Here is an 18,940-nt window from a genome sequence, read left to right on the forward strand (position 1 = left end):
CGGGAGCTCACCCCATCGTGGGGATTTGAACCGCTGACCTTCTGATCAGCGAGTCCTAGGCTCTGTGGTTTAACCCACAGCGCCACCCGTGTCCCTTTACAGTGGTGCCTCGCAAGACGAAATTAATGCGTTCCGTGAGGCTCTTCGTATAGCGGTTTTTTCGTCTTGCGAAGCAAGCCCATTGACAGCTTAGCGGATTAGCGCTATTAGCGGTTTAGGGGCATTTAGCGGATCAGCTGATAAGCGGCTTATCAGCGGATCAGCTGATAAGCGGCTTAGGGCTTAGGAAAAGGGGGGGGGAGGGAAAAAACCGCACAGGAGCTCGCAAGACATTTTCGTCTTGCGAAGCAAGCCCATAGGGAAATTCGTTTTGCGAAGCGCCTCCAAAATGGAAAACCCTTTCATCTAGCGGGTTTTCCGTCTTGCGAGGCGTTCATCTTGCGGGGCACCACTGTATCACATATTGCTGAACTACAATTCCCATCATTCCTGACCACTGGGCATGCTGGTTGGTTGGTGCCGGTGGGAACTGGAATCGAAACAATACAGTGTCAGGTTGTAAGTGTCCCAACTCTGCCTTGCTGAGAGCCATGGAAGTGATGCAATAATTCAGACATATCATCCCTCTCTTCGACACACTAACCTGCGTCCAAAAGAGCGGTTTTCTTTTAACTAGTTTCCAAAGCCAGGTCAGCACCCCGCCTCGTTTTTCCCCCCCTTTCTCGTCAGTGCCAAATTACACAAGACACACAAAAGCCTGTTACTGCAGCTTGAAAGCTCTTTCCAAAAGGAAAAAAGGGGGGGGGACATCTTTGGAAGAGACAATTGGGAGCGGAGCAGCGGCAAGTGGAAATAATCATAGAATCGCAGAGTTTGAAGGGACCCGGAGGGTCATCTAGTCCAACCCCCTGCAATGCAGGAATATGTCCCATATGGGGATCAAACCTGCAACCTTGGCATTATCAACACCACATACTAATCGACTGAGCTGTCCGGCAGGTTCAAGGTTTTCCTATACCTACAGCCCTAAAGTGGGCTTTTCTCTTCCGTCTCTAAAGCCACAGTCTCATGAATGGACAGAAAACACGCAATCTGGCCCCAGACATCATAGCCAGAACTGCATATTCCTTGACTGCATGGTACAGGGGCAAAAATATTTTGAAATGGCGACATAATGCAGCAGCTTAAAATAGATAGCTATATATCAGGGGAAAGGCAAGCTTATGCTTCCAAGTCTTAAAAGCTGGGGAAGGGGCTGATCAGGATCTCTAGGGAGCAGGGGTTTATGGCGCTGCGAGGTTAGTTCCTTGTCGATCCTCAAGTCTAGGAGATTCGATATGTGATGCACAACAGCTGACAATGCGTTTTGCTTCACTTATGCCAGTCTCAGAATCCACTTTGCTTTGCTGCAGAATGCGGTGCCTCTTTCACTCCCCAGTATTGATTATCCCCAGCGCCTTTCTGTTCTTATTGCTGTTATTTATCTCTTTATTCCATCTGCCGGTCCACTTTATACAACTGAAAAGCCTCGAAATCGGATGGGCACAACGAAACACGTCGGAGCAATTTAAAAGCGGAAAAACGGAAAAGTCAACGGCAGTACAAAATACAAAATAAAACCCAGCAACCACTTCTACCCACCCCATTAAAATAGATGCAACATTAACGTACCAAAGGCATTAACGGGGAAACAGGAAGGTCTTAGCCTGCTGCCTAAAAGATGACAAAGAGTTTATCTGCATCTCTGGGGAACTGATTTTGCACTAAAGAGCTGGTTTTCAAGGGGAAGAGGTGGGGATTCATATACTAATAGCAACACACTGAACTTGGCCTGGTAGCACAGGGGTTAGCAAACTTTTTCAGCAGGGGGCCGGTCCACTGTCCCTCAGACCTTGTGGGGGGCCAGACTATATTTTGAAAAAATATATATGAATGAATTCCTATGCCCCATAAATCACCCAGAGATGCATTTTAAATAAAATCACACATTCTGCTCATGTAAAAAACATCAGGCAGGTCCCACAAATAACCCAGAGATGCATTTTAAATAAAAGGACACATTCTACGCATGTAAAACCACGCTGATTCCCGGACCGTCCATGGGCCAGATTTAGAAGGTGATTGGGCCGGATCCAGCCCCCGGGCCTTAGTTTGCCTACCTATGTGGTAGCATATCAGAAACCAGTGCAGCTTTCTGAGCAGAGTTATTATATGCTGACAGGGCCTCACTCCTGTCAGAACTCATACTGCAGCATTCTGAAACTTAGAAACATAGAATCATAAGAGTTGGAAGGGACCCGAGGGTCATCTAGTCCAACCCCCCGCAATGAAGGAATCTCAACTGAAGCCTCCATGACAGATGGCCATCCAAACTCTGCTTAAAAACCTCCAAGGAAGGAGAGCCCACAACCTCCCGAGGGAATCCGTTCCACTGTCTTAACAGCTTTGGCTGCCAGAAAGTTCTTCCTCTTGTTGAGTCGGGAATCTCCTTTCTTGTAACTTGAACCCGTTGCTTCGGGCCCTACCCTCCGGAGCAGGAGAAGACAAGCTCGCTCCATCCTCCAGGTGACAGCCCTCAGGTGGGGCACACAGAGAAGGGCCTCTGACAAAGGGTTTGGGCTGGTTCATATGAGGAGCCCAGGTCCCTGAGATATGCTGGACCTGAGCCATAAATGACTTTAGAGATCAAAAGCAGCCCTTTGGACTGAGCCCAGGAACTAATCGATAGCCACAGCAGAGCAACAGATCCCACGATAAACAAGGAGACCGTCAGAAGGGAACTGCTCTTCTTTGCCACTACGTAGCCCCTACACCTCTGTAGTGTGAAGCGCAGAACGAAAACAGACTCTCTCCAAAGCAAAGAGAAACAATCTGGGTGGCTTGGATGCTTGCCACTGAACATTAATCTATTCGCTAAAGCATTTATGCTCTGCTTTTCCTGCCCATCAAGCTGCTATCATCCCAAACAAGTCCTTTTTTTTGTGGGGGGACGCAAAGCTGATAAAGGGGACAGAGACTGGACAACACCTCTCTGGTCAAGCAGAAGACACTTCCTCAAATTTGGAGGAAGAACAAGTTGTCACATAAACAAAGCAATGACGAAAACCTGTTGCTGGAAAACATCAACAAGGAGGAAGCATTTGTTAGCAACCTCAATGTCACACTCTCCTGCTCTGTGTTAATTAATCCAGAATTACCACCCCAATCGCAAACACGGATTAGGACTCCTCCATATTATCTGGCCTTGAAAAGCTTGAAACCATATAATCTGCAGGTTAATCAGCCAATTGGAGGGAAGGCTCCTAATGGATGGGACCGAGATGGAAAGGCATGCTTGGCTTGCGGTTTCTCCGAACCTTCTTGGCCGCGGCGTCTTAATGCATTAGGGGAATGAAAGAGAGACCGTAAAGATGACTCGGCTTCCAAACAGGGAGCTGCTGCAGCAGAAGATTTAGTTAAATTGCAACATGTTTCCTAGCCAGCCGCTTACACGCAGCTATATTAAAGTTGCAAGGGTGGCCTGTGGGAGAAGCCACTGCAATGATTCCCATCGGGCAAGAGCTCAGCGAAAGGTTTTGAGAGGTAAAGGTAAAGGGACCCCTGACCATTAGGACCAGTCATGGCCGACTCTGGGGTTGCGGCCCTCATCTTGCTTTGTTGGCCGGGGGAGCCGGCGTACAGCTTCTGGGTCATGTGGCCAGCATGACTAAGCTGCTTCTGGCGAACCAGAGCAGGGCACGGAAACGCCGTTTACCTTCCTGCCGGAGTGGTACCTATTTATCTACTTGCACTTTGACGTGCTTTCGAACTGCTAGGCTGGCAGGAGCAGGGACCGAGCAACGGGAGCTCACCCCGTCGCGGGGATTCGAACCGCCGACCTTCTGATCGGCAAGTCCTAGGCTCTGCGGTTTAACCCACAGCGCCACCCGTGCCCCTTAAACTTAAGAGGGGGCAGTCACAACTCAGTGGTAGGGAGTTCAAGCTGGCACAGTCCTTTTAAATCCCAGGCATTTCCAGTTTATGAGGATCAGGTAGCAGGTGGTGTGGAACAGCTGGCCCCAACCTGGTGCCCTCCAGGTGTTTCATTGATTTAATCCATTTCCCACAATTCCTCCAAGGAATAGAAGTGGTAATAGTCCAAAATAGCTGGGAGGGCGCCCAGTTGAGGAAGGCTGATGGAGAAGACGTCTGCCTTGAAGCGAGCAGCAGTAAATCACACCGAGTGAGTTGGCGTTAACTCTTTGTTAGCCAAACAGATCTCCAGAGGAGTGCTGAGATGGTCAGGCCTACCCAAAGGCAGCTTCATGGGTTAAGCTAGCTGTTCTGAACATGCACCTTGATATGGTTTCATGTCACAGGAGGAGGAGGAGGGACAGAACAGAGAAACACATAGAGAGGTGATTCCTGTCCCCGCCACACGCATAGCCAGGAGATGTCTACAAGTAGCTGACATGAAGTCACAGCATGAAAAGGCATTTAGGACACAGCTCCTTCAGGCAGGATGCATGCCCCATCCATGGGGAGCCCAGCAGCACGCTTATTTATTTACTTAAAATATTGGTGTCTCGTCGCCTTTCTGTTTCTGCTTCTCAACCTCCCAGAATGGCGTACAGAACAATTCACTCTCTCCCTCTCTCTCCCTCTCTCTCTCTCTCTCGCACCAGGCAACCCCCCCCCCCCCAAAAAAAAATAAATGCAAACCAGCCACTTAGATAAGAGAGACTTCTTGGGGCACCGGGGATAAATATATCATCATCAGTACTAGAAACTGAGATATGAAGCTAGCGGCTAAATGGCAGCTTAAACCTAGGTTATGGGCGCAACAAAAGAATGTCTAGGCGCACTTTTTAAAAGAAGAATACAAAGCTGAAAATGAACGAACTGCAGCTAAAATATTGTGTTCATTTTTCACATGGTCTAGTCCTTCCCCTGCCCAGCCCCCTAATATTCTTAAGAGAATCTCTCTTCTCCAGTTTTCAGAGAGTAGCTGGAAGTGGGGAGGCAGAAAAAGGTCCTCCTTTCTTTCCCCTCTGCAGTTTTAATCTGAAATTTAGGCACAGTACTGCGCCCAGAGCTCAGAAACTGCTCGCGGTGATGACGCTCGCATAATGTGCCTTGAACAACGGGAGTTTCGAACGCTGATCATCAGCCAACCAGGCCAAAGTCCTGTTGAAACAGTTTGATTTTCAAAAGGCACCTGAATTCCACTTCTGGAAAGGAAAAGAAGAAACACGGGGCAGAAGGAGAAAAGGTGCAGAATTCCAAGGACATACCCTGAGGCCATGCACATGTTTCTATGTCATGCTTCCTAGGGACTTGAGAAGCACGGCTATTTAGTCACTTCTAAAAAGAGCAAAAGGGGAGGATCCTGATGAAGTCCTAGAAGTGGATCACACAGGCCGTTCTCTATTTGCAGATCCCCAGAGGGAGGGATCTCCCTTGCTAGCCTTGCGGGTTCCAGGTCGTCCCAGGGGTGGGGTGGGGTGGCGGAGGCGAAGGAGTTACTGAGAAAGGGGAGGCTGATTAAACAGTAACAGGTGCCGCTGACCCAGGGAACAGCTGTGGCTTGCCATGAAAAGGAGCCAGGGACAACCAAGGAATAAAAACAGGGAGGGGGGGAGGAAGAGCGGGGGGAGGGCCCGAGGGAGAAGGAGGAGGAACCCAGAGGAAGACGAGCAGCCAAGGACTAATGGGAGCAGAAAGAACGCAGCGTTTCTGCACCACTGGGATTTGGGCTTGCAACTGCAGCGCTGGGCAGCCAGCTCAAAACTTGGCGTCCTGGGAGTCTCACTCCCTCCTTTGTTAAAGAAAACTGGCTAGCCCTCGTGGCTGGTGAGAAGCCTTGCAGTATATGTAGAGGTACCAAAGATCAAGAGGCAAACTTCAGTCCCCTCGCATTGTTTTTCTTTCCTAGCATCCAACCATGATAACAGGCTCCCCCCCCCCCCCAGTGTCCCATAGCTGCCTCTCCATCGTTTTCCTGGTCCTCTCTGAAAGAATATGAAATGATGCCTTGGATATCTGGGCCCTTGCAAACAAAAATGAAGACATGTGTGCGCATCTTTCTGCATAAATCACACAATGCACGATAGGTTTACTTATTTGTTTAATAGGGTTCCTTCTTTGATTTTTCCCCACTCTAAAGTTGCATCTGCTTAATTTATCCTTGGGCCCTGCATTGGGAGAAAGGCGTGATACACATTAGGGAAATAATAAATAAAAACGGGTGCAAACCAATTGATTTGCACCCATTTTTATTTCCAGTTCTACAGAAATCAGATTTCCATAGCTGCCTCTCCATCATTTTCCTGGTCCTCTTTGAATGAATATGAAATGATGCCTTGAATATCTGGACCCTTGAAAACAAAAATGAAGACATGCATGTGTATCTTTTTGCGTAAATCGCACAATGCACGATCGATTTACAGTGGTACCTTGGGTTACATACGCTTCAGGTTACATGCGCTTCAGGTTACACACTCCGCTAACCCAGAAATAGTGCTTCAGGTTAAGAACTTTGCTTCAGGATGAGAACAGAAATCGTGCTCTGGCGGCAGCGGGAGGCCCCATTAGCTAAAGTGCTGCTTCAGGTTAAGAACAGTTTCAGGTTAAGAACGGACCTCCGGAACAAATTAAGTACTTAACCTGAGGTACCACTGTAGTTATTTGTTTAATAGGGTTCCTTATTTGATTTTCCCCCACTCTAAAGTTGCATCTGCTTAATTTATTCTTGGGCCCTGCTTTGGGAGAAAGGCGTAATACACATTAAAGAAATAATAAAATAAATAAATTTAAAAAAATAAAAATCCGGTTTCTGCAGAACTGAAAATAAAAATGGGTGCAAACCAATTGATTTTTATTTCCACTTCAACAGAAACCAGATTTCCTTGCCATAAAATTAAGATTTTTACAACAAGAATTTCGATAATATCATGCTTGCGCACATAAACACACACAGCCTAGAGGCAAAAGAGGGAAAGAAAGCTTGATGTGGTATGTAAGGAAACCAGATGTGCAGGCAAAGGCGCCATGGGTCAGTATGTCTGGCTGTTAACCAGAAGGTCAGTGGTTCGAGCCCACCCAGGGACAGCTGCATTGCAGGCAGTTGGACTAGATGACCTTGGGGTCCCTCCCAACTCGACAACACTATGATTCCAAGGACAAGCAAGAAATCAGTTCTGCAGCTGAAATCAGTTTTGCAGTCCACAGACCTATCCCTCCATTTTCCTGCCCATTCTCCCCCACCACACACACGTAATCAAGTCTATAATATTACACCTGATCTAGAAAAGGGCGAATTCTCACCAGAGGAGCAATTCTCACCATCACCCTAGCCCTAACAGCACCAGTTAGGAAGGGTGTCCAGCTTCGGCACAAAAACATATTGCAATGCTCATATTTATTCTTTGGCTCGTTTTTATTTCAGCTGATTTTCTGTTGCAGTCTCAGAGTAGCTAACAACAGTTTTAAAAAAACTGCAAAATCAATTTGTAACATGTTGGCAATCAATAAAACAAGAAAAAGGAGCAGCGTAGAAATGCAGTGCAAATAAAAAGGTCGATTTGCTAAAAAAGTGAACCTGAGAGGCCAGATGCATGTTGGAAGAGAAACATCTTGACTAGATGGCAGAAGGTCAAGGGGAGGCTGGATGGACGGCTGGAGATAGCGAGTTCCCCAGTTTACTTAGCAACAGCTGCTGCACAAAGCAGGCTCAGAAAAGTTCACTTAGCAAGGAGAGAGGAAGTTTGGGGACTCCCATCCTGACAGCATGTGCAACCAAGAAATGCTGGATGCAGCCTCCGGCATTGCAGCATCAGAGCTACTGGTCCTGATGGGGTGTTAGAAATTATCCAATTTGCTACTGGCGCTGGTCCAATTGCGACCACGTGGCGATCTCTGGGTGCCAGGTTGGCAACTGAAATCTCCATCTGGCCGGCCCCTCTGGCGATCTTAAGCAGGTAAGGAGAAGAGCTTATTCATTGCATTTTCTCTCCTCCCCGCTTTCCCCAAGGGGTTCATGGTTTGTCCCTCTCCTCGGTTAATTCCCCACAACGACCCTGCAAGGTAGATCAAGAGGCTGTGACGGACTCCGTGAGCGTCAGGACTGAGTGGGGATTTGAACCCACATCCCCCAGGTCCGAGTCCGACACTCTAACCACTACCCCACATTGCCTTCCGAGAGCCCTTTTGCTGTGGGGCAGCTCTATAAGATAAGTAGTTAAATAAATAGGGAGAAAGCAACATGTCACTTAAAGAAGTTAAGGGAACCAGGCAGAGGGCCTTCTCGGTAGTGGCGCCCTCCCTGTGGAACGCCCTCCCACCAGATGTCAAAAAGAACAACAACTACCAGACTTTTAGAAGACATCTGAAGGCAGCCCTGTTTAGGGAAGCTTTTAATGTTTGATGCATTACTGTATTTTAATATTTTGTTGGAAGCCACCCACACCAAGTTAGGGATAGTTGCCCCATGCCTCTAGCAACAGCTGATCTGCAGAAATCAGCTTTAAAAAAAAAAATGCAGGCGATGTTCTGCATCATTACTCCCTGGCAATGTCTGTGGATCAAGTTGGCTGGGGAAGCCCAGCCAGGTGGGCGGGGTATAAATAATAAATTATTATTACAGTGGTACCTCAGGTTAAGTACTTAATTCGTTCTGGAGGTCCGTACTTAACCTGAAACTGTTCTTAACTTGAAGCACCACTTTAGCTAATGGGGCCTCCCGCTGCCGCCGGAGCCCAATTTCTGTTCTTATCCTGAAGCAGAGTTCTTAACCTGAAGCACTATTTCTGGGTTAGCAGAGTCTGTAACCTGAAGCGTATGTAACCTGAAGCGTATGTAACCTGAGGTACCACTGTATTATTATTATTATTATTATTATTAAGAAGGATCTGAAATATTTTCCTGGTAGCTTGAACTTGTTTTATTCCAGGTTGTTTTATTTCACGTTTTAATGTGTTGTAAATTTCAGCGCCTGGCCGAATTCTCTTCCTCTGTGTGACATAAGCACAATTCTGCAAAGTAAATTCTGCAAGCTCGGGGAAGCGGGGATTAAGATTTACTTAATGTGTATAATGTACGAAGTCGCAGAATTCAGCTCATCTTCTTGCAGAATCCGGATTGCCTCGGAAGAGCTTCTGCTTTTTTTAAAATCAAGTGCAGAACATGCACACACCCACGGCAAACGTCCCCTGTGGCACATACCTAAGCGTGTTTCTAAGTACATGTAGCGACATGCGTGTCTGCACCACAGACTCTCCTGCGGTTTGCATGCGCACACCAAGTCCCGTGGCGCAGCTTTCCCGCAGATCCGGGGCACGCCAGGTAGCATGCATGCATGCGGGTTCCTGCTATGTTCGGCACATGGATTCCAGAGGGTGGGAGCAAGGGGGCTGGAATCCGACAAAGTTCCTTTGCTCTTCAGCGTCACGTTCAGAGCAAATGACAGCGAGGGACGCTTTCTTTCCCAGCTCCCACAGACCAAATGCCCAGCTATGAATAGCTCCAGCCCAGAGCTGCCTGGGGGGACCAGCCCCAAATCCCCAGAGGAGCTAAAAAAAGCCCCGGGGTCTAGAAATAACCACAAGCTGGTGCTAGAGCAACTACTTTATGAGCTTTCTCCCACCCCACCCCACCCCTCAGTGCCAGTCTAAGGATGAAAGGGAAGGCGGTGCTGCTGGGCACATTGTTTATCTCCCTGGCTCCCAGGGCAGTGATGAGAGCAAGGCATCAGCTCAGCATCCCAGCCGGGCTGGGGCGCCGGCAGACACGCTTAATGAAGCCAGCTAATTAACATGGGGGAGAACTGGAGTTTGCCTGGTGTGGGAGCTGCCAAATAGAGCAAAGGAAGAGGGAACTTTCAGGAATTTGAGAGCAAGAGGAGGAGCAAGGAGAAGGGTCACTCCAAGCGGAAAAAATCAAAGCCAGAACTCCTGGGTTCTTTCCCCAGCTCTAAGAAGACAACGCAAATATTTCTGTGGCTTCAGACTGCTTATCAACCACGGCTCCAGAAACCTGCAAGCTATGGATAATCACTGGAAAGATAAAGGCACTCTGCACGTGCTCAGAGACACCTGCTTCCGCATTTAGCCTTGGCGTTTTAAAATAAAAGGTTCTGGGGTCAATTTCTGGCAGAGCCTTTAGACCATAGGTCTGGGAAGAGGATTTCCAGGACTCCAGGGTTCCTTGCGAAAGCATGGCTACTTAGAAGAAGCAGCACACAAAGCCCAGTTCGCGCACAAAAGCGCTCCAGAAGTCAAAATACACACGTCAAGTGTCCTTTCTGACCGAGTTTACCGGACAATCTTTGCCCAGGCTCTGCCACGGAGAAACGCGTGTGTGTTTGAAGGGGGGAATCACACACATTAATTTCTAGCCTGCGATTTGAAGAGAAGTTTACACGCTTGGTCAGATAAACACAATGTGGTGAAGGGGATGGACGGGCGAAGAAGGAGTCAGGCAGAGCGAGAGAAACGGAGGGGGAAAGAAAGAGAGAGAGAAATGGGTGTCGGGAAGGGAGAGGCAGAGAAAGACAGCAGGGGAACGAAAACAGGCCTTGCCCCAGGGAGGAAGGAAGCCGGGGCAGGTGCCTTTCAATGAAAGGCGTTCCTTGTGGGACGGAACAGGCCTCAACACACCTGAAACCACAGAAGCCGCCGCATAAAGGGGCTTTGAGAGGCCTTGATGGGAAAGGCAGGGGAACAAAGCAGAGGACGGTTGCCAAGGGAATAGGGGACGGGCGCTGCCCCCTTAGGTAGGCCTGAAGGGCGGATTTGGCAACATCCCCTTCTGCAAGGACAGCCGCCCAGCCCCCAGCCGCTGCTCTGGGCTCTGAGGGCCCCTTGAAGTGGCCAGACCGGTTGTCTTCCCTCTCTCTGGCTCAGGGATATAAGAGATGTTATCAGGGAATCAGGCCGAGGGGGAGAAGGTGGAGGAAGAGAGCCCAGAGTTGGCAGCATGGCACTGTGAGTGCCACGGCTGGCACACAAGAGCGGCATATTCTGTCACCGGCACCGCTTAGCCGCCTCCTGGCAGGCACATTTTCTCTTTGGCAGGGGAGAGCGTTTGTGCGGATGTGAAGCAAGCGGGCAGGATTTGGAAAAGAAATGAGAGGTGTCCCCAAACAGACGAAAACGTCGCCCGTCGCCGAGGGAGCCATGACAGGCCTGCGGCACCCGGGCGAGCCCCGGGCTTCTTTGGGCGCGAGGGTCAGCCCACGGGGCAAGCTGTTTGTGTGGAAGAGCTGCCACGACTGCCTGACCCCTCGCTGCCCCACACAGGCCCCATGCGCACCATGTTTAAAGGGCTTTAAGCAGCCATGGGTTCCCCCCCCCAAAGGATTCTGGGAATTGCCATTTGTTATGGCTTGTTCCCCTCAGGGAGATACAGTTCCCAAAGTTCACTGTGTAGAGGGATTGACGGTTAAAACCTCTCTGGGAATTGTAGCTCTGGGAGGGGAACAGGGGTCTCCTGACAAATCTCGGTGCCCCTTACAAACTGCAGCTCCCGGAGTTTAAAAGTGGTATCATAGCACTTTCAACGGTTGGTGCAAATGTGGCCATGCATGCACTCTGCTTGCAGCTCCCAGCAGGACATGGTGTGCTCCATGCACGGCTCCCATGCAGAGGCAATTATTTCTAGCATCCTTCGTGCCACTTGTGGAAAGCTGCTCCGAGTCTTGTTTCATTACGCAGTGAGCCAAGGCAATTTTCACACCTCAAATGTCACACACATGGGCTGGGCAAAAGGCAGCAGGCTCACACCGGTCTCATTCACAATGCCCTGAGGCTGAGCCTGGAAGAGGCATCTCGCAGAATCCAAGCGCCACCATCTCCCCAGGCAGAGATCTGTCAGCTTGGTATCTGACTCCTAACTTTCCATCCTCTTGAGAACCAAAATAGACACGCAGGCTGCAGTTCTACGCACATTTACCTGGGAATACGTTTCACTGAGCACAGGGGACTCACGTCAGAACAAACAAACTGGGTTGCAAATCTCATTTTCTTTCTCCACTCTTCCAAACTATAGGCGAGGAGAGGCACTGGTCAGAAGACCGAGTGACCAAAGTGTGGGGTTCGGGGTAAGAAGAGCAGCTACTTCTAAGAAGGAGAAGCCACATAAAGAAAGCAAGAAAATAGCTATTGAGAAGCCAATTGCAAGCTAGTCCCTCCTGCGACTCTTAAATTTTTCTCCACCTCCATGAGGACTAGAAACTCAGTTTTTAAAAAAACAAGCCAGAAATTCCCACAACAATTTATTTATGCTGCCTTCCCGTAAGAATGTTAGGAATCCACAACGCAGTTCAAACCCACCCACCAAAACCGTCATACAAACGCAACGGCGTAAAAACAACGCAGCAGCTATAAACTGCAGGCTTAAAAAATGAAGCAGCGGGAGCAAAAACAACTATCTACCCCCTCAAGGGCTCAAGGCTGCTTCCACGATGCTACACGCACCACAGTCGAGGAGCCCGTTTAAGCTTGTATGAGCGCACTGCCAGAGAACACGACACCCGATTTCTGCATCACGCTTTTGAGCTTTGCAGTTTCTTTATTCTCCTCCCTTTATCCTGCCCCTCATCACCATTAACAAGGACAGGGACCCCTGCATCTGCAAGAAATCAAATCTCCTTACCTCTTTAACCACCTCAATTCAGCAAGTGGGGACTTATTAGGGCAGATATACGGCCACATGGGGAGATGGCCATCTGCACTGCTTCTACACAGTAGCTGGGGATGATTTCACAGCACGTCTGCACCCCATTAGTAATCAGGGGACTAGATAAAACCCTCCTCACCCCATGCACTGATGCCACAACTCTGTCTGCACATCTCCTTGATGCTCACCATTAGCAGAGTACAAGGAGATTTACAATGGGCGTCACGAGCAACTAATGCATTTTAAGCATATAGCATTGCATTTGGAACTCTTAGTTAATGCCTCCCATTTTATACAATAAGATATTTGTTTTAAAAAGTATATATTCATGTAATATGTAATAAATATCCTACTTTTCAGCTACACCACTAAGACAGCATGCATTAATAAAACACACACACACTCTCTTAAAATGCAGCCTTAAATCCAAAAGGCGGTTGCCGATATTAATTTAAACTGAAGTAAATGAAACTCCTTATCTCAGTCCCTTGTCATTTGAAGCTGCGAACGCAGATAAGAGAAACCAGGAATCGTGCCCAGTACACATTATGCCACCCAGGGCGTGGCTGCCAGCTAGCTGCCACACATCCAATTTAAGGTGCGTGTTTTGACCTATAAAGATCTGAAAGCGTTTGGGACAAGGCTCTCTCCAAGATCACCTTTCCCAACACAGCTCAGGGTGATCTATGCGTGAAGCCCTCCAGACCGGACCCCCGTTTCCTGAAGCCTGGTTGGCCAGGGGTTCAGAGGATGGCCTTATCTGTGGTGGCACCCGTTTTGCAGGTGAGCTACCAATGGAAATTAGCAAAGCCGTGGCAATGGGCTGCTTTCACAGGCAGTTAAAGACCTTTCTATTTATCCTGGCATTTGAAATTGATATTGTCTTCTCTGCCCTCCCTTTTTAATGTTCTGGCTGCTGTAGTTGCTGAAATTGTACCTGGAGATGCTTTAATTGCTGTAATTTATTGATTTTCGTGGCTCTTACGTACACAAAAAGGGTAAAAATCTTTGAAGGAGGAGGAGGAGGATACGCCTAAAGAGGGGCTGCGTGAGAACTGAAATCTCAGCCAAGATTCAATTCTGGAACATGGTGGCGATGGCTGTAGTGAGCATGTGCAGAGTGACTTCTCTTTTTTTCCTCCCCACCAGTCAGGAAACCAGGAGAGCCGCCCTGATCTCATACTTCTGGACCTGGAGAAAATACTTCAAGATTATGAAGGATGCCCAAGCTGAGCTCGCCAGGATCAGATGAATTAAGCACTTTACAAAATGGATTCTTAAAGGGGCCTGCCATAAAAGAGGCTTACCAACTGATAATAATCGGATATGTGGTTTTCAAAGGGGCTCAAGTCTCAGAACACCTCCTTTTCTAAAGGTTGCTCTGGATGGGAAGGTTTCAAGAAGGGGGGGGGACTAGAGGGACACCCCCCAAAATCCTCTCCCAAGGTGCTTGCTGTTGCCTCCGCCTGGGGTGAGACAGAGGTGCCTTGGAGCAGCAATCTCAGCCACTGCTCGGAGGGGTAAAGGGAGCGGTTCTTGAAGAGCCCAGGAGGCTGGGAAAAGCTAACGCAGGGGACCAGGAATGCAAAGAGGCTGGGGCTGAGCAAACAACGAGCTGGGTCTTGTTTGGGTAAGAGCATCTCTCCCAGTACTCCAAGCTGGGGGAAGGGGACTGGGGGAGACTTACAACTGAGTTACACCTCCTCCTCCTCGACTCTTTTGGGCACCCCCTGCCTCATTCCAGCAGAGCCTTCCACACCCAACCCAGCACCATTCCAGCATCCGAGCCCATCCGCCTCCCTAAGAGCAGATTGTATAAACATCCTCCCCTGTGTGCCAGCCTCTGGCATCTACAAAATCCAGCGTGAGGGGGTCATGACTCAGGGGGTGTTGGCAGGGTGGGGCAAATCCCGGTGTCCTGAGAGAAAGGCCCCCCCCCAAATGATTTGAAAGGGAGTGGGGGAGGAAAGTGTACTTGAGGGGTAACTTTGAACCCAAGCGAAAAGGCTCTGCAGAGCTTGTTTTCTGAATCTCAGGCCGCTTGAGCCATTCTTTGCTACAGTTCCAATGAGGAGGACTGAAAGCTGGGTTGTAGTTTTTGGTTTATTTTTTTCAAGTAGCAAGAATTAGAGGTGCTGGATCTCACCCCTGTGTAAAAGCCACACCCTCTGAGCTCAGTGTCCTAATCCCAAATATGTAAAGGTGGGTTGAGTGGTTCCTTAGATATTTTTTTTAAAACTCTGCACATGCCCAGAGGCACTATTTTGTATTAATCCTCATGCTCCAGAGAGCACTCATGTTTAGCACTCAAAACAGCTTTTTTTGAGATGATAAGGACTAAACACCTTTCATAATCCAGATGGCTGAGGTTTTAAGGGTGAGGTTTTTAAATGCAAGCTTCCTACAACAAGCGAGCAAGAATGTGCACAGAACCGGGCTTCAGGATTTATTCCAGGTTAAATTAGCCTGGAATAAAATAGCACCATCTGGTATGTGTGTGTGTGTGGACGAAAAGAGGTGCGACTGAGTCCAGGATGGCACCCTTCTCCACAGTTCCTCTTCTGTACTTGAGGGGGGGCGGTAAGGAACTTGAATATTATTTTTCCTCCCTTAATTACGTTCCAAATCACCTCACCCTGCCCATGAGTCACTTAAGAACGGTCAAGTCACCGCTGAGCAAGAAAGAGTGCCAGGAAACGAGGATCGGTGCCAAGAGAGGATGGGGAGGATATGAGTGGGGTGGGGGGGAAGCAGGGAACAGCAGTAGTCCTGGGAAGGTGGAAGCGCAGAGAGTTGGGGGGGGGAGAAAGAAGGGGGGTCACACGCTTTATGTTGCGGTGACCCCAAGGGGGACCCTAGATCTTGCCAAGGGGCTCTGTGGCATATTAATTGGAGAGGTGGTGCAGAATGCGGGCGGTGTCAGAGGGGAGGATGGAGAAGGCAAAGATGGGGTCTTTGACTGGTCCCCATTAGGAGACACTTACGCCCCAACCCCAGACTTTTCCAACTACTAAGCTGAATTCCTTGCAAAGAAGAGATACCTATCCAGTAACACAGAGAACTATTCCCAGTCCCTGCACCCCACCCTGATCTACTAGGTTCCCCCCCCCGTCCTCTCCACCTCCCCTAGAACTGAACCTGGCCGCCGCCAACCCCACCACCCCGCCCCATTCATTTGGGGCTCTCTCTTCCCTGGGATTGGAGAAGAGAACGCATGGCGCCTTTCCTGGTCCCGAAAGGTGGTTGGCTAAAAGGGATCGGGTAGAAAAGAAGGATCATCTGCCACAAAACGCCACGCACGGAGAAAGAAGAGAGACCTTTCTGCGGGGCGAGGTGGCAGGCTGGCTGCTTCCAAAAATACGGGGGGGGGGCAGATCGCAGGTGCAAGGCGACCCCCCACCCCTCTTCGCCACCAAATCCTTCCTCCCGCGGACGCGTAAAAGTTGCCAGAAACTTGGGAAGGGAGGGACTTGCGGAGAAGAGCAGGTGGATCCGACGCTTAAACCCGCGGAGGGGGAGGAATTAAGACCGGGGAAGCTTCCTCGGTGGGCAAAGAGGTGTTTTGGGGAAGGGGGTTTCCGAAAGCGCAGGGAGATCCCGGGCGAGCTGCGCTGCCATTCCCGGCGGCTGCGCTCGGTCTCTTTCTTTCTTTCTTCTCCCCCCGGGGCGCGCGCGCCCGGGCTCCCGCTTTCCCTTTCCATTCCCGGCTGGCAAAGGAAGCAGCCTTCGCCGCCGCGATCGGGGGTCTTCCCCGAGCCCCTTACCTGAGCAGGCGAGCAGAAAGAGCCCCAGCACGAGGCCGCGCAGAGAGAGCGCAGTCGGGGAGCGAGCGGAGCCCATGGTGCGCCTTTGGTGCGTCCGAGAGGAGCTGCAGCCAGCGACTCCGGCACCCCAGCCGCCGCCGCCGCCGCCAGCTCGCCCCCTCCGGCCCGGCGAGACGGCCCGCCCCCCGGCCCGCCCCCAGCGGCTCAGCGCCAGCCCCAGCCGCGCCCCCCGGGTCTGCGGGAGAGCGAGCGAGCGAGCGAGCGGCTCCCCAGCCGGCGGAGGCCGGAGGGGAGACGGTCGCCAGCTCGGCGCGCGATCCGAGCCCCCTCTCCTCGGAAGTAAGCTCTGTTGAATTCAACGGAGCTTACTCCCAGGTAAAGGGGGTTGCCGTCACTCTCCCGTCCCGCTTTTCAGCGCCGAGATCCGTCCCCCCCCACCTACACCCTCCCTTCTCCCTCGGGGCTTGGTTTCTAAAAAGCGAGGTGCTGGGACTCAGTCCTCCTTTGCGCAGGGCTTCGTTGGACCCGGATTTCAGGCCCGGAGTCTCTCTCTTTTTGCCAAATAATATTTCTTAGTTTTCCAGTTTTTTAACAGATCATTGCCAAATTAAATCAAATTTAATAAAAAATTCCCAGAATGGTTTCCTCCTTCTAGATGCGTCCCTAGTTTTCCCGTTTGCGTAAATATTCCATATTTATCTCTTAACTCACATTTCAGTCCGTATATACAATTTGCAATTATTTCTTAATTTGTATTATTTTTTATTTCCCATTATCCATCAGTTGTCAATTTATCAATTCCTACTCCTAGAGTTACATTACAATATAACAACAATATCATATCCCCTTAAAATACAAATGAGGTTATACTTCCCCTTGCCTATCCACTTTTAAGCGCCGAGATTGAGACCTAGAAATAAGAAGAGAGGACCTCTGAGCAAGTGCAGAGTGTCGTTCTTTTCTTGATGCATAAAGCTGTCACTCAAGCTGATGCTTTGTGTGCTGTAATGAAACACATGGAATCTTATGACAGTAAATCTACACTTTCAGGTGCCAAAGATTTTTTTTTTTTTTGCGGGGGGGGGTGCCACTCCAGAAATTAACATTGCTTTATACAGCCTATTTGTATTTTTACCTCCTTTTTTTGCTCAAATTGGTCTCCAAGGCAGCTTGGAGTTAAACAAGAGCAACAACCCCAAATACGGTGGTACCTCGGGTTACATACGCTTCAGGTTACAGACTCTGCTACCCCATAAATAGTGCTTCAGGTTAAGAACTTTGCTTTAGGATGAGAACAGAAATCGTGCTCTGGCGGCGCGGCAGCAGCAGGAGGCCCAATTAGCTAAAGTGGTGCTTCAGGTTAAGAAGAGTTTCAGGTTAAGTACCTCCAGAACGAATTAAGTACTTAACCCGAGGTACCACTGTAGTGAAATACACAGTACAGTATAGCTGTAACAAAGCAATGGTCATGGTAATAATAGCCGCAATTTATTTATATACCGGAGTTTCCATAAATACATCTGTGCTCAAAGCAGTTCACATAAGAAGCAGTCAAGTAAAAAAGCTCCAATCGCATCCAAAAGTAAAATGGAATAAAATTGAAAGACTGTCTAAAATGCATTCGTGGCAAGAGGAAGAAGAAAATTCAGATCAAACCAAGAACTTGGCTCATTTTTTACAGGTGGCTGGGAAGCCATGAAGGGAGGGAAGCCAGTCGAGCTTGAGTTCTATGCTCCGGGCACCACAACCAAGAAGGCCCTGAGGAACAATCTCGGCCTGAGATCAAAGCCTCAGATTTCACATGCAAGGGGTGAGCAGGTTCAGGCTGGCGGAAGAGGGGGCCCCGTCAAATCGCCTGGTCCCAGACAGTTTTAGAGCTTCATAGCAGCACTTCAAACTGGGCACTGAAGCCAATGCAAATTGAACAGAAGTTTCGCAAACCACAGTTAATTCTCTGGCTGAGGTTTGTGGAAACTTTTCAAAGACCGTCCCCACGCAGATGCAATGTACTAATCTAATCTGGATGCGATCAAGGCACGAGCGGCAGAGGCTGGAGTTGCTTGTTTCAGTAAAAGGGCACAACTGAGCAGGCATGTTAACCAGTGCTGTGCAAATTCACTCCTAGACACTGCCGGATTTACGTATAAGCTAAACACGCTATAGCTTAGGGCCCCACTCTCTTGGGAGCCCCAAAAAAATTAAAGGAAAAAAAACCCTGGATGTACATTTCCAAAATATAAGATAAAAAAACAAATGAAACCTACATACAGCAACAGTGTTTTGTGTCGTGTAGGCTCCTGTGATGTACGTAATGAGCCCTGCCTGTATTTCACTATTAATATACAAGTGGTACCTCAGGTTAAGTACTTAATTCGTTCCGGAGGTCCGTACTTAACCTGAAACTGTTCTTAACCTGAAGCACCACTTTAGCTAATGGGGCCTCCTGCTGTTGCCGCACCGCCGGGGCACAATTTCTCATCCTGAAGCAAAGTTCTTAACCTGAAGCACTATTTCTGGGTTAG

At 49.2% G+C, this 18,940-nt stretch overlaps 1 protein-coding gene across 2 annotated transcripts in view; it reads right to left on the reverse strand.

Moving 5' to 3' along the window:
• Positions 1-16,560, reverse strand: part of BCAM (basal cell adhesion molecule (Lutheran blood group)) — a 64,333-nt gene extending 47,773 nt beyond the window's left edge. For both annotated transcript variants that reach the window (XM_081869050.1, XM_081869049.1), the window contains exon 1: positions 16,419-16,560. In XM_081869050.1, the coding sequence (XP_081725176.1) occupies positions 16,419-16,494 (76 nt within the window). In that variant the 5' untranslated portion in view covers positions 16,495-16,560. The remainder of the gene's footprint in view (positions 1-16,418) is intronic.
• Between the last annotated feature and the right edge of the window lie 2,380 nt (positions 16,561-18,940).

Source organism: Podarcis erhardii (assembly GCF_964252035.2).
Source record: "Podarcis erhardii genome assembly, chromosome: 7".
Lineage (NCBI taxonomy): Eukaryota > Metazoa > Chordata > Lepidosauria > Squamata > Lacertidae > Podarcis > Podarcis erhardii.